Below are 13,500 nucleotides of genomic sequence, written 5' to 3' on the forward strand. Positions count from 1 at the left end.
GATGGCACTTTCTGATATTCTGTATGCAGTATGATGTAGGAATGAAATGTGTTTGGTTTCAGTGTGCATATAAAATTGTATTTTTGTTTTTTAATTATACTGATATATTTTGAGAAATTTGACAGATTTTGACTGAGATTGTCCTGGAAACTGATTAAGAGAATTAATTTTTTTTTTTGTTGCTCTGGCTGTAAGAGTGAAGATAGCTCAGTCGGTATAGCAACATGGTTTGGTGTGGAGAGTCGGGGATCAGTTCATGGCAGGGGCAAGAGATTTTTCTCATCTCCATAATGTCCAGACCAGCTCAGGTGACCACTTGTACAATGTGCACCAGGGGCTGTTTGCCCATTGGTAAAGCAGCTTGGGTATGATGGAGCTGTACATCCACCCCCTACACGTCTTCATGGTGTAGTGCTTAATTAATTAGGTACAGGGACAGATTTACCTTACCTTTAACTTACCTTGGTTTAATCAGAAGTATTTTCAGTCTCTGCAGTTTTGTCCCATTTTGCTTGATGTATTTCAAAGGACAAAACTTTAATCAAAGTCTTGCTTGTTTCCAGTACAAAGCTTTTTATGTATGTACCTTATAGTTTACATCCCAGTGACTGGAGAGGCACATTCTTGAAGATTTTCACCTGTTGGTTCAGAAATTCTTCCAGACATGAGACATAGTAGAAATATCATAGTTAGAATTCACTTCAGATATGTAGTGATACATACATTGGGTTTAAATTTTGCTGTGTAATTTTATTGTTATCGATTTGTTGAAAACAGAGTTTTATATCTTGTAGTGGGACTGTAGTATGGAGGAGGAGTGTTTTGGTTTGAAAAGTCTGTAGTGTAGATAGTAGTCTTCTGTGTTGTGGCATCCTGTAATCTTTTGGATGGCTACCAGTGGTTTGGAAGAACATTGTACTTCCATTGTCAAGGCTGAAATACGTAGGCTCAAGAATGGACCTATTTCTGAACCTACACATTTTAACTCCTGAAGATGGACATAGCGTATTCATCCAAAATATCAGTATTTGCCCGCAAGACTGCAGGATGCCACACTCCAGAAAACAACTATTTAAACAATTACCACACAGGAAAACCTTACAACATATATCATGTTTAGAATTATATTAAGATTTGTTAAACATTTGGAAGGACTGAAGAGATAAAATGTTATTTCATGTTCAGTGTTTCTTCTGTACCTTTGTAACAACTCCAAAATTCATAATATCCTCATAACTGGAAGTTGATGGTGCAGGTTAGGAAAGTGGACTCAACTTGGAATCAATTATATTTTCCGTTGTTTGAAATTATGTCTGTATATGTATTGGACAATTATGGCTGTCTTCAGTTAGTGTATAGTTGAGCATTGATTAATGCTACTGGTTTGAGTTAAACTGTTTTGGATTATCAGCTGCTGACAGAGTGATAAAATGAAACACATGCACATACATACACACTGTTCTCAGAACTTAAATATATTCCCCCACCCCCATTCAAGTCGTAATCTTGGCTCAGACTTTCAATATCCAGTCACTTTTTAATTTAGTTCTGAAGGAGTATGCACCATTAAAATACTTGCACTCTTGCTGAACCCTTTTTTATTATAAATGATGTAAATATTTACCCTTATAATGTAGTTTGATTTATTCATGACTCTTAGATGACCTCAATACTAAGTTAGGGAAAATGAATTTCTCATTTTAAATTCAATTGAATACAGTAATACGTTAACTGGAGCACTGATAATGCAAACCAAGTGCTTTGGGATTTACATCATATTAATTTGTTCAACTATTAATGAAATTGAATTATAAACTACTGAGCTATACGTGCACAATTTTGTGTTCTGTTTTTGACAGTGTGTATACACATATTGTAATGTACTGTAGTAAATAAGAGTGAACATTTTTTAACTTTAAATTCAAAAGAACCGTTTTGTTTAGAAGAGAGACTTATGTTTGAATAATTGATATTCAGATAGTTATTCGGATAAAGAAAGCTGTACTCTGACTTGTGGTCAGTATACGTAAACAGAAGCACTGCTTCTTGTTGCTGCTGCTCTTAACGTTGATTTCCTAAGTATCAGAAACACAGATTTTTTAATAGAAGTTGGCAGATTGGTATTCCAGAGCTTTACTAGTTAAATGTATAGGAATGTGGTTTCTCTTACCTGATGTGTGACTACAGATATTTTATGATACAGACTGAGGGTGCATTATCGTCAGTATAGTTCATTACATCATCATTAGAAACTTACTGGATTTTATTTTTAACACTTTCAATATTCATATTTTGGTGGGAAATTCAAACATATACAGAACTTTTCTTCCATAAGGTAGCCTACACAAGGTATGACATACCCTGATTCACAGAGTAGATGAACTTTGGCTGTGTGTCTTAGTAAGTCAGAGGTACAGTTGAAGTTGTCTCTCTCAGTTGTCTTGATTGCCTGAACATACTGTAGTTGTTTTCCCAAGTGTTTCGTTTTGAGCTGAAGATGATTTTTGCATCGACACCCGAAACACTGTCAGCCTTCTACAAACATAACCTAATGCTGCATGTAAAGAATATGTAGAAAATTTGAAGACAGTTTAGACCTTTGTGTTTTCCAGAAAACAGTTATGCTAGTATATTTTGAATTGTCTTAAATAGAATGTGCTAAGCTAAGTCAGAATATTGCTGGCGACATTCTGTATTAATAAACATGACTATCATTTTGGATATTTTCCATTGGTTGAATGGTTCGGTGGTCAAGACTTGCTCTGTATAGTGGGCTTATTAGGAACATGTACTCACTTTTAGGTGATGACAAACAGATCTAGTTTCCCAATCGTTGTGTTTAACAAAATTCATGTTGATGAACAGTGTGCAAAGTAGTAGTCATGTTTGTTGGAATGTGCTAGGTTATCATGTGGCAAAAGTCAGGTGGTAGTGTTCTTTTCCCATAAAATTTATAGTTTTAAAGACTTTGGTGCATTTCTATATCAGTATTTATGCAGTAATGTTGATCGAGCATCTCTCAGCCATCTTTGTGATAGGTTTCAGGAAGAGAATTTGGAATTGGTAATTGATCTGAGCAAATTTTTATTTTTGTTACTGGAACAAAAAGGGAAGACTTCAAAGACTTGAGGTTTCCTTTAATTGATCTAAGTGTTCGCTCCTTCAACATGTTTCATATACGGTGTATTATTGTAGACAAGATAGATCATGAATGCTATATTTGCATTAGGAAGTGACACTTTTTTTTTTCTTTTCTTTTTAAGTTCTGTACCACATGCCCTGCAGTACTGATCTGGACTATGTATAGGCTAGGTGACAGGTTTATTTCCAGCAAGAGGAAACATTTTTCTTTTCGTATTACTGACCAGATTAATTCTACAGTGCACTTGGCCCCCACAAACTTGATATCATTTTAGAATGTAATGCTGTGTAGTCTGATAGATTGTTATGAATGTTGTGGGGGAATGTTGGTAATAATCTACCATATTGCTGAGCATCATACCCTGGAAGACATAACAACGAAACTGAAAATTTTGTTACTTTTGTCAGATAGAGGAAGGTACATTATCTTTGGGACTGTAAAATATTAGTTTGTTACCCAGTCTTATTACAGCACATGGATCACTGTAGCACTGGGTGAAAATGAGGAATGATGAAGCAAACTTACTGATGTGTCATTGTGATGATAGTTATGCAGAGGGTACCACCAACGCAAAACAAGGTTGCATGAAATGGTCTGTAAGAGCTTTGTGGCTAGATTTCAAAGGCAGCATTGAAATGTTATGGAATATATTTGAAAAAGCATGTAGAAGTATTTACGTTTTCCCTGGTGTAATTCAAATAACTGAAACTGTTGCATTACCGAATTATTGTACTTTGAGATTGAATGTGAAGTAAAATTAGATTTATTTCAGTTAAGTACAGGACGCTGAGGAGAACGTTTGGGCCTAATAATGATGAAGTAACCCTAGGCTATAGAACATGGCGCAATGAGTTTTATAATTTGCATTCCTCAACAAGTATGATTAGAATTATCAAATTGATGACCAGGGCTGTGGTGTATAGAACACATGGGAGAGAAGGCAAGTTTGTACAGATCGTTGGCTGGAAAACATGAAGAGTAGATACAGTAAGACCTAGGTGTTGATGGGAGAATAATGTTCAAATGGTTTTTAAAGAAGTAGAATTGGTGGATGTAGACTGAATTTATCTGTCTGTGTACAGGGACCAGTGGCAGTGTTATGGGAACACAGTAATGAACCTTCAGGTTACATAAGTGCTGGGAATTTTTTGGTGAACTGAGCAACTCTTAGCTTCTCAGGAAGGGAGTGAGTTAGTTGTATACAGTAAGAGCTGCTGTTATTAAAATTGTTAAATTTACCCAACTATATTGTAATATTTTATGTCCTGTGTAGAGCCAGTGACAAGTGGGAACATTTTGTATAGGTCCACTTTAATGTAAAGAAGGCATAATGTTTGTTTTATTAAAGGTTACTTCTTTAATTTGTTCATTTGTTGATTCCTTTATTGACACTTTGTCAACTGAATAGTTTTTGTAGCATAAAATGGGAGGATGACAGTGGGTATTTAACTTGAGAAGATGTGAAATACAATTTCAATCTAAAGTTTAGTGCCTGAAATCCTTCTAAACATCTGGACTTTTATTCAGGGCTCTTAGGTAATGTTTTAAAAATGTCTGCAGTCATAGGCATATATCAGGACTGATTGGTTTTTGTTTTGGGTTTACATGTGTGTACAAAGTCTTTGAAAAGAATGTCCTTCAATACATGAAATATATATGTGTGTGTGTGTTCATGCAATTTAAACTGAGCATTGTTTAGAATATCCTAGCTTCGAGGTTCAGAATATGAGCTAAGAGAATGAATGAGGAAATAGTTGAAATGGCTATGAAAATGTTGGTGGTACTCTACACTGAGCTTTTTTCTGTTCTCTAGTCTAGTAGGAGAAAAATGTGCACTTTCTTCAATGAAATGTACCAGACATTCATAACTTTCAAATGTCTGTATGTACAAGTCCTGATTGGCAGGTGAATTCACAAGAAATGTTCCTGTTAAGCACTCTAAACATTGGATTCAATTGTTATTTTACTCTTTTGAAGTTTGTTTTTTTCTGGAATATGATTATTTATAATTTGTTACATAACACTTTTCTTTTTTTAAGGGAAATACTTTAAAATTATGCATTATTTTTACAGACATTAATTATTTACTATATAAGTTTAATTACTTAACAGATTAAACAGTGATAAAATCCAGTAGAAGTGGCATTGTATTAATGGTCGCAAATATGAGAATCTCAAATTTTGAAAATTCATTTGTCATGAAGTAATAATTTATTGCAGCATGAATAATAAAAATATTTTAAATTTGAAACTAATGGATGTCTTGAAACAGATTGAAGCAAAAATATTATTGTTGTGCAATTCGTATAACAGAAATTTGTTAATTTGAGATATTAGTAAAAAATAAATCTTTATAATACTTTTCTTTTTCAGTCCATTATGAAATTGTTAATATCAGTATATAGATTCTGTGATTTGTGTCAACTAATGCTTATAAAATTTAAAGCTAAACTTTCCTTACAAATGCCAAATTAATTCTATACTATTCATAATTGGGATGTGATGCTGTTTGTCTGATAGAAATTCAGTGTTCCAGAGAAATGTACTGCCTCCATCTTCAGGACAGAATAATAAACCCAGCGAGAAGAACATCAAGCAGAGTGCTCTGTTTACTGCTTATTTCTTCTTGTTGCTTGACTTCTCTTCTACCCTGAAGATGTAAGTAGTATATTCCTCCAAATCATCAGACTTCTACTGGCCTACATGTTGACAAATCCCAGATGGCAGTGCTTTTCATAGTCATTGCTGTGAGAACCTCAAATTCAGCGTTGTTTGTAATTGATTATTTATTAAAAAATATTAGCTCTTGATTGATTACTTTAGCTGTATAGTGAAGTCGAGGTTGTAATTGTTACATGTCAGCATAATGAGCAGCTTGTAAGCCTGAGAGACATTGTATTTTTTGGAAAAAGTCCTGTTGGTAATGTAAAACTCCATACAGGATAGTGAACGTAATGGGACTTCAAATTATGTTGGCCCTGTCTTCCTAGTTCAGGCCCTGTGTATGTGGGCTCTTTCCTCTTTAAAGCTTTCGATGAAACATAGGGTGCCTAGGGAGTATTTGGACATATATTGAATGAAACAGCATCTGTACTTAAAATGTAAACACAAGATCTGGTGTGACTTCTGTTCTTAGTCTCTCATTGCTTTATGGGATTCACTGTAACAGTTAATTGCACTGCTGGAAGGCCGTCAAACATTTTCACTGCTCTACAACAAGCAGAATATTTAAAATGGAACATATTTTTAAAACTTGATCTCAGCCATCAACATTTAAATTGTTGTGAAAAAGATACTATAAAAATGTAATATGTTTACTAAGGAAGCAAATTTAGTGTATTGTCATAAAATCCTGAAAAGTTGTGTCAGCTAGATACGATTATGGCCAATATGGTGCTTGCTGTCAGGCATGATACCCCCTTCATTTCTTAATGTTATAATTTCTCTTTGAACGTTTGTTAACTCCATGAACACAACCCTCTTGTAAGTTTCACACAGGATTGTGGGGATTAATTAATCTGCTGTTAATCCTCTCACCAATATCCTATTCTTGGGCCCTCTGTAAAAATTAACCATTTTAAACTCTACTTAATTCCTCCTTCAGTGTTGTTGATAAGAAATATGGAAGTCAGCTGTGGGCTAGATCATTTCATTCAGTTGTCAGTACAGGGGCATAAATGCAGAATTTCTTCCCTTCACATATTTGACATATTTTTATCTTTAAATCTGTTTTTTTTTTTCAAATACCAGTTGTTTAGTATTCTCATTTTGTACTGTGGAAATAAATACAGGTATTAACATCACTTTACAATTGATGGCTCATTTCCGCCCATAATATTATATAATAGTAGTTTATTTTCCCTCAACATTTTATTTCTCCAACAAAATGGCGTTTCTTCTGAATTGCCATTTGCTTATTAGATCGAAAAGTGTGTAGAGGAGAGTGTTCCTAATGTCTGCAGATGTGAAATTATTAAACATCAATTTTCACAGCATTTTTTGTTTCTTCATAAAAGGCTTGTCATAAGGAGATAAATATTGCAACATAAATTTTTATTTTATATTTATCATTTAATTTGTAGCTCAGTCAGTATAGTCATTAGGCTGCCGACTGGATGACTGAGGACCTGGAGTTCAATTCCAGGCGGGGATGAGATTTTACTTGTCTCTTTGGCATCCAGATTCGTTCTGCGGCCCATGCAATCTTCTGTCCAATGAGTACCTGAAGCTCTTTCCTCAGAAGCAAAGTGGCTGAGGCATGAAGCTCACCATTCATCTCCATCAAGTGTTGCATTAACAAATGCATGGAATTAAATGTTGGCTCATTTTTTTACAAGATTAAATACAGTGAATATATGAGAAAAATTGTTCATTGATTGATTTCATTCTTAACATGTTCAGTGCTTACCAGTTTAAATGGAGATTTTATTCAGATTTGTGTAGTTATCAACTGGTTGTAAGAATATTATGTTGGACATTGATGATTGTCTGGTATAGTTAACATAAACAACATTTTCGAAACTGGATCTATTTCTGTTGTTATTTGTTAGGTGGAACAGTACTGTACTCGGCTGGGCCCATTAGAAGGAGCTGATTGTCATCCTAACAGGCCAGAGTGAGTTGGACCCTTTTCTACCCTTATGCTTGATGGGAGAAACAGGTCCAGCTTCCAAAATGTGAAGTACACACCAGACAGTGTACAGTGTCCAGCATAGTGATTTTGTATTAAATCAGCAATCATCACACACCTTCAGAGAATTGTAGTGGAAGGTATTCTACAGACACATATATACAATATCTGGCGGGAGTATCGTTTGTGTTGCACTATGTAATTTTGTATGTGGGCTGAAGCAAAGTCACAAGACAGAAACTGCTTCAAGGTGTGAATTCCTTCAGTTACTTTACCGAGGTAGTTCTGGGCACTGAGATCGTGGCCCATAAAGCTTTTGATTTCCTCTGGTTCAGGTACAGGTTCAAACCACATTTAGTTTTATGCATGTTTTCACATCTGTATTCCCTCACTTTGGATGTTATATGGGTTGCTTCAGGGCTGGAAATGGCTTTTAGAACTACGTGGATGCTCCAAATTAGGCAACGATCCCAGCCGAAGGACTCGCACATATTAATAGGAATCATTATCTTTTTTTTTTTTTTTTTAATCGCAAGTGGAGTGGGACTAAGTCCCTTCTACTGCGGTCACTTCTGGCCTATTGTACCAACCCCAGATGAGAGGTGAGGGTGATTGTGGAGCAACTGGTGGAATGAAGATTGGCAGGGGAAACCGAAGTACTCAGAGAAAACCTGCCCCAGCACCACTCTGTCCACCACAAATCCCACTTTATCGAACCCGGGCCGCCATGGTGGGAAGCCAGCGATGAACCACTTGAGCTATGGCGCGGCCAATCATTACATTATAGGCTCATGAATTTATTCCTACATGTATTCAGAACAATAGCTACAACGTATTGAGCACTGGATAAAAATACATTAAAATGTAATACTGTGTACATGGCGATTACCAACATTTACCCCCAGTGTCAGCCATGGCCAGCCCCCCAATCACTTGTGAGAATTTTAGAAAAGGTTAATTCTGAGAGGTGATTAGTTGGTTTATTAGATCATGTCTGATTTCATCTTCTTTAAATTAAAATAAATTGGCGAGAGGATTGATACATTTTGTGTGCTCTTGTGTTTCTCTGTTGTAGAGGAAGTGACACCATGCCTAGATATTCAATAGACTACTGTTTCTCCTTAATCATATACAGTTGACATCATGCCTGAATGAAAGCTCTTGCAAACATGCTGGTATTGTAACTTATATGCAAGGAGTAATGGAATGTTATAATATTACAAATAAATATAAGTAATTTATTTGTTAATAGACTGAAAAAGAGTATCATAATGGAGTTGTTGGAGAAAAATAAAACATAAAAAAACAAATGTATTGTTAGTATTTCATTTCAGACCTAATCATGGATTTATTTGGTTACAGGATATCTCAGCATTCCTCATTCCTGTCACTCCTTATGGAACGTCTGTCCATCCTTTAGCTCCCCAAATTACTTTCAGACATCCTTATTTAACGGCACATAACTAATGGTTGAAAATCTACTTATATAGGTTAACAGATGTTGGCTGAGTTCATCAGTCTTAAATTCTGCCTGCCACAAAACAAACTGTGCCTACCCAAGCCATTGTGATAGCAAAGAACCATCCTGCTTACAAGCTATGTAAAATATATATTTTTTTTTGTACTTTACTGTCAGTGCTAACCTATACAGCAATGGATGGCAAGATGGCTGAAGAATGATGAATTAGAATTTCGAAGGAAATGGTTGTGGCATAATTGGCACACTGTTGTCCTACTGTTTGATGCTATATTTTCTAGCTAGTGGCGCTGCCATTAAATACCCACAGACAAACACTTTGAACACTTCTGTAATATATTTCATTATTCATAAGACTTATTTCAGTTTCATATTGAAGATTTTGTGAATTTTTTAAAGCATATTTCTGGCACTTCTCTTGCTGTGCTGTTTTTTAGACCATGACTGTCTGGAGGGCTTCATATCCTACATCAGAAGACCAAAGCAAGCACAGTAGTCTCCGTACAACAATTTTATTGCCACCAAACCATAGAATAATCTGAATAAATGAATGTTGTTCACTTTCCATGTTTCTGCAGTGTCTAAATTTCTGTCCCACCATGCTTGTTATTTGTTCTTCAGGTATGTCATAACAGCAGTTTCTCTTTCTTACCAAAATAGATGAAGCCAACTTCAGACAGAAAGAAATCACTTGTGTATGAATAGTAACAGAATATTAATCTCTAAATGTGTTATATGTTTCAATGCAAGGAAGAAATTACTTGGAAGACTTAGGTATTGATGGAAGGAAAATATTCCAGTGTGGGTAAGAGATAATATTTATTGCAGGATTGCTGGATTTGGCATTCTCACTGTGGCAAATGCGTGGCATTACAACACAGAAAACAATGCTCCTTAGTAATTAACGGTGATAATAAGTTGTACTGGAATGATGCTGAAGGGTTATGTGTGTCAGCATGAAAGAAATATATTCTCATTGTAAATGGAGAAAGATTTGGAAATCTAAATGTGTGTTGAATGAAATTTTAATTATGTCAATAGAGGATTTGTCTTATTTATCCATGTGCCTGAAGATTAATGATGTATGTCTTGAGTCACCTTGTTCTGTATGGGGGCCAGTGGTAAAGTTGTGGACCTTAAGGTTCCACAATAGCTTGGAATTTCTTGACTGATTAAATGGATGTTGCAGAAATTAGGTATGTGATGTCAATCACATTGAAGTTCATGGAATCTAATAGCTGATGAAGAATTGTTAAGAATAAGAGGTGTATGGTCTAGGAAACAAACAGTATCTTCAAAATTTAAAAATTTTATATTGAAATGACAAATTTTGCAGCAAAGGCTATGTAATTTAAGAATGTCATACTAGATGGCAGAATGATGCATTGTGTATAGTAGTATTGGGTACATCTTACAGATAGCGGGGCATGTGCCTGTAAGTGTGTGTGACATCAGATGGCACGTCTGACAATATTCGTTCGTATTTGAATGAGTATGCTATAATTGGAAGATAAGTTTACGTAACTCATTCACGTGTAGTAAGATAAGGCAGGTAGCTGGCTCTTATTTTTTGCCGTACACATATAATTATTTAAGGAACGCGATGCAGTTTTGTAGCTACTGAGGTCGTGAGTTCTCTGATCAAGGGATCCGTGGGAAGCAGAGACAAGATTCGCCCCTCCCCCAACATTGAACTCGCCCTGTCTCTGGTAATGGTAGTGGTGGTTGGGAAATAGTCATTTGTGTGGCTATTTTGTGTTCTTGTGCGTGCTGTTAATGATAGTACATTTTACTGAGTTAATATGAACTTCAGGTGACACAGTCGTGCTACTTATACAATTTCAAGCTGACGAGGAATTCTGCCTTAGCAAGAATATGGGTAAGTTTTCGCGCCGGTGTTTAGGGTTACAAGGAAAAGTTTTAAGAAGTCCGTGACATACTGCTTTTCCTGCTTTACCTGTAATTGATGTGCTTATATAACATTTTAAACAGTAACTTTGTGTGTGTTATTGTGTAATATGTTCTCAGTTAATTTCGTCCGTATGCAGTTAAAGTGTTTCGCGGTTTTTTAATTATTCATAACTTATTTTGATCCCTCCCCCTTCTGCTAAGCGAATCTGTCAAATGATTTGTTATTCAGGTATGAAGTGAATCGTTCCTGATATGTTTATTTTCAACTCACCCCACGCAGAAGTTAAATTCAGGGAGATAATATGAGAGCGTGCCGCAAATCGTTCTGTCGGTTCGGCGGGAGGGAGACAACAATCGCGTGAACTCTCCCCGCGCGCTTTCGGGCTCAGGCTGTAGTCTGGAGGCGAACAAGCAGAGCACATTACAATTACTTTTCGGTATCACCCCAATAAGTCAGATTAGTGTCCATGAAGTCAGCTTATGTATCATGTGCATGCCAACCATAATGACATTGCACTGTACTGTATTAAATATTCAGTCGCAATAATTTTTATGTTGGAATGCCATGTGACAGTTTCACGTTGAAATAAGTGTTATTGCATCTTACCTGTGTGAAAAGTGGGAAAAATTCGGGTATGAATTTCAGGATGTTCGGTTGTAAAAATAAAAGGAAGTATTCACACAGTGATAAAATAAATTTAGATGCAAAGTCTTTATTGGATAAAAATATAACCTAATCAAAATTCTGAGGATGCAGTGAAGAGAAATTAGATGAAATCTGTGCTGCGTGCATCTCATACATTCCTGAGGCACCGTTCACAGAAGATATTATGTTTGCTCTGTTTCTGTGAGGGAACATAGGGCATGAATGTGAACATTTCCAGCCTCTGCTAATATGAGGATTGGTTGCTATTTTTGTGATTGTTTGCCTGTGTCCATTTTGATAGTGTTACGTATACAAACATACAGGAAAAGTTTGCATGAGGTTGTCTTGTCTTCTGTTGGAGTGCCCAAATGATTTGTGGCTAGCTTGCAAATTATCTTCCAGTATGTATTTGGACTGAATTTTGCAAAATTAAAATTAATTCATGATAAGTGCACAAGTTATATCCTGAATTTCTCTAATTGTGTTAAGTCCCACGGAGATTCATTTAAAAGTTTCAGGCAAAAGAGAGGAGAATGAAGATTGTGCTTTGGCTCTGTTTTTGTGATGATACCCTGATTATTAATTACCTCAGTAGAATTCTTTTTTAGATGGGACTTTTAGTACTGAGGTTGATTACGCGTTGAACTGGAGTCATATTAACGGTTGCATCATTTGATAAGTTATATTTCCTCTGAAAAAAAAAATTATATTTATTTGGAAGGTGGTCCTGCAGTTCGGGGGTTTTTTTTTCTTTCTTTTTTTTTTTTGCGAGAAAGCTCCTGTTTCTATATAGCAAAACCATTTCCAGCCCACCAAGATGTCAAGATTATCAAACAAATTTGTGAACTTGCATTCTAATAATTTTATTTATATGAGGGAGGGTCACTAAATAGGTCACAAATTGATGGAAAACATAAAACATGTGATATTTGAACCAGAAAGAAAATTTATTTCTCGACATACTCTCCACCAACATTGATACACTTGGCCCATTGCTTTACCAGTGAGTCAGAATCCGCAGAACAGAAGTGTTTTGTCTGTTGTCGCAGCCAGTTCTGCACATATGTTCAATGTTGAATATCCTTGAGAGAATTTCTCGGCCCAGTTGTAAACTCCCTTACATAAACAGGACACATTTATCTGTGAATATCCCTTGCCTTGAGACCTTTTGCCCGCAAAAATGCACAACAGAATGATGCTTTTCAGTATTGCACTGTGAAGTACAGTCACCATTTTGACTACTGAAACCAGCCCCTGAACGTTCACATGTGTATCTTCTACGTAAACAGTCATGAAGCTGGACTGTGCTGCTACATAGTGATGCACAAAGAAAACTTATTACAGCCATTTTACTTCCATTTGTAACCTATTTACCGACTCTCCCTCACATAATACATGTTGGACATTCTTGTGGACTTGTATGCTGATATGGAGCATCTGTCTAGTTCTGAAGAGCAATTTTCACTGCTGTGCAGCAGTATGAGTTAAGAATTACATTGCTCAGAACGTTCTATGCTACTGACTTAGCGACTGAATAAGAACTTTTATCGTGTGACTTTGCTTCCTTCCTCCCCCGCCATTTCCTTCTCTCTCTCTCTCTCTCGTTTTAAACAATAATGCATCTTGAAAATCACCGATAAGCTACTCATTAAAGAAGCTATCATGTAAGGTCGTTTGAATAAGTTTCACTTTTA

The 13,500-nt window shown here is 35.9% G+C and overlaps 1 protein-coding gene across 1 annotated transcript in view; it reads left to right on the top strand.

Annotated features, from left to right (window-relative positions):
• Positions 1–10,709: 10,709 nt before the first annotated feature.
• Positions 10,710–13,500, top strand: part of LOC111873584 (actin-binding LIM protein 3) — a 137,311-nt gene continuing 134,520 nt past the window's right edge. Inside the window, exon 1 of the mRNA XM_023868414.2 lies at positions 10,710–11,128. Coding sequence (XP_023724182.1) covers positions 11,125–11,128 — 4 coding nt within the window. The 5' untranslated portion in view covers positions 10,710–11,124. The remainder of the gene's footprint in view (positions 11,129–13,500) is intronic.

The sequence above is a fragment of the Cryptotermes secundus genome, unplaced genomic scaffold, assembly GCF_002891405.2.
Source record: "Cryptotermes secundus unplaced genomic scaffold, Csec_1.0 scaffold631, whole genome shotgun sequence".
NCBI classification, from domain to species: domain Eukaryota; kingdom Metazoa; phylum Arthropoda; class Insecta; order Blattodea; family Kalotermitidae; genus Cryptotermes; species Cryptotermes secundus.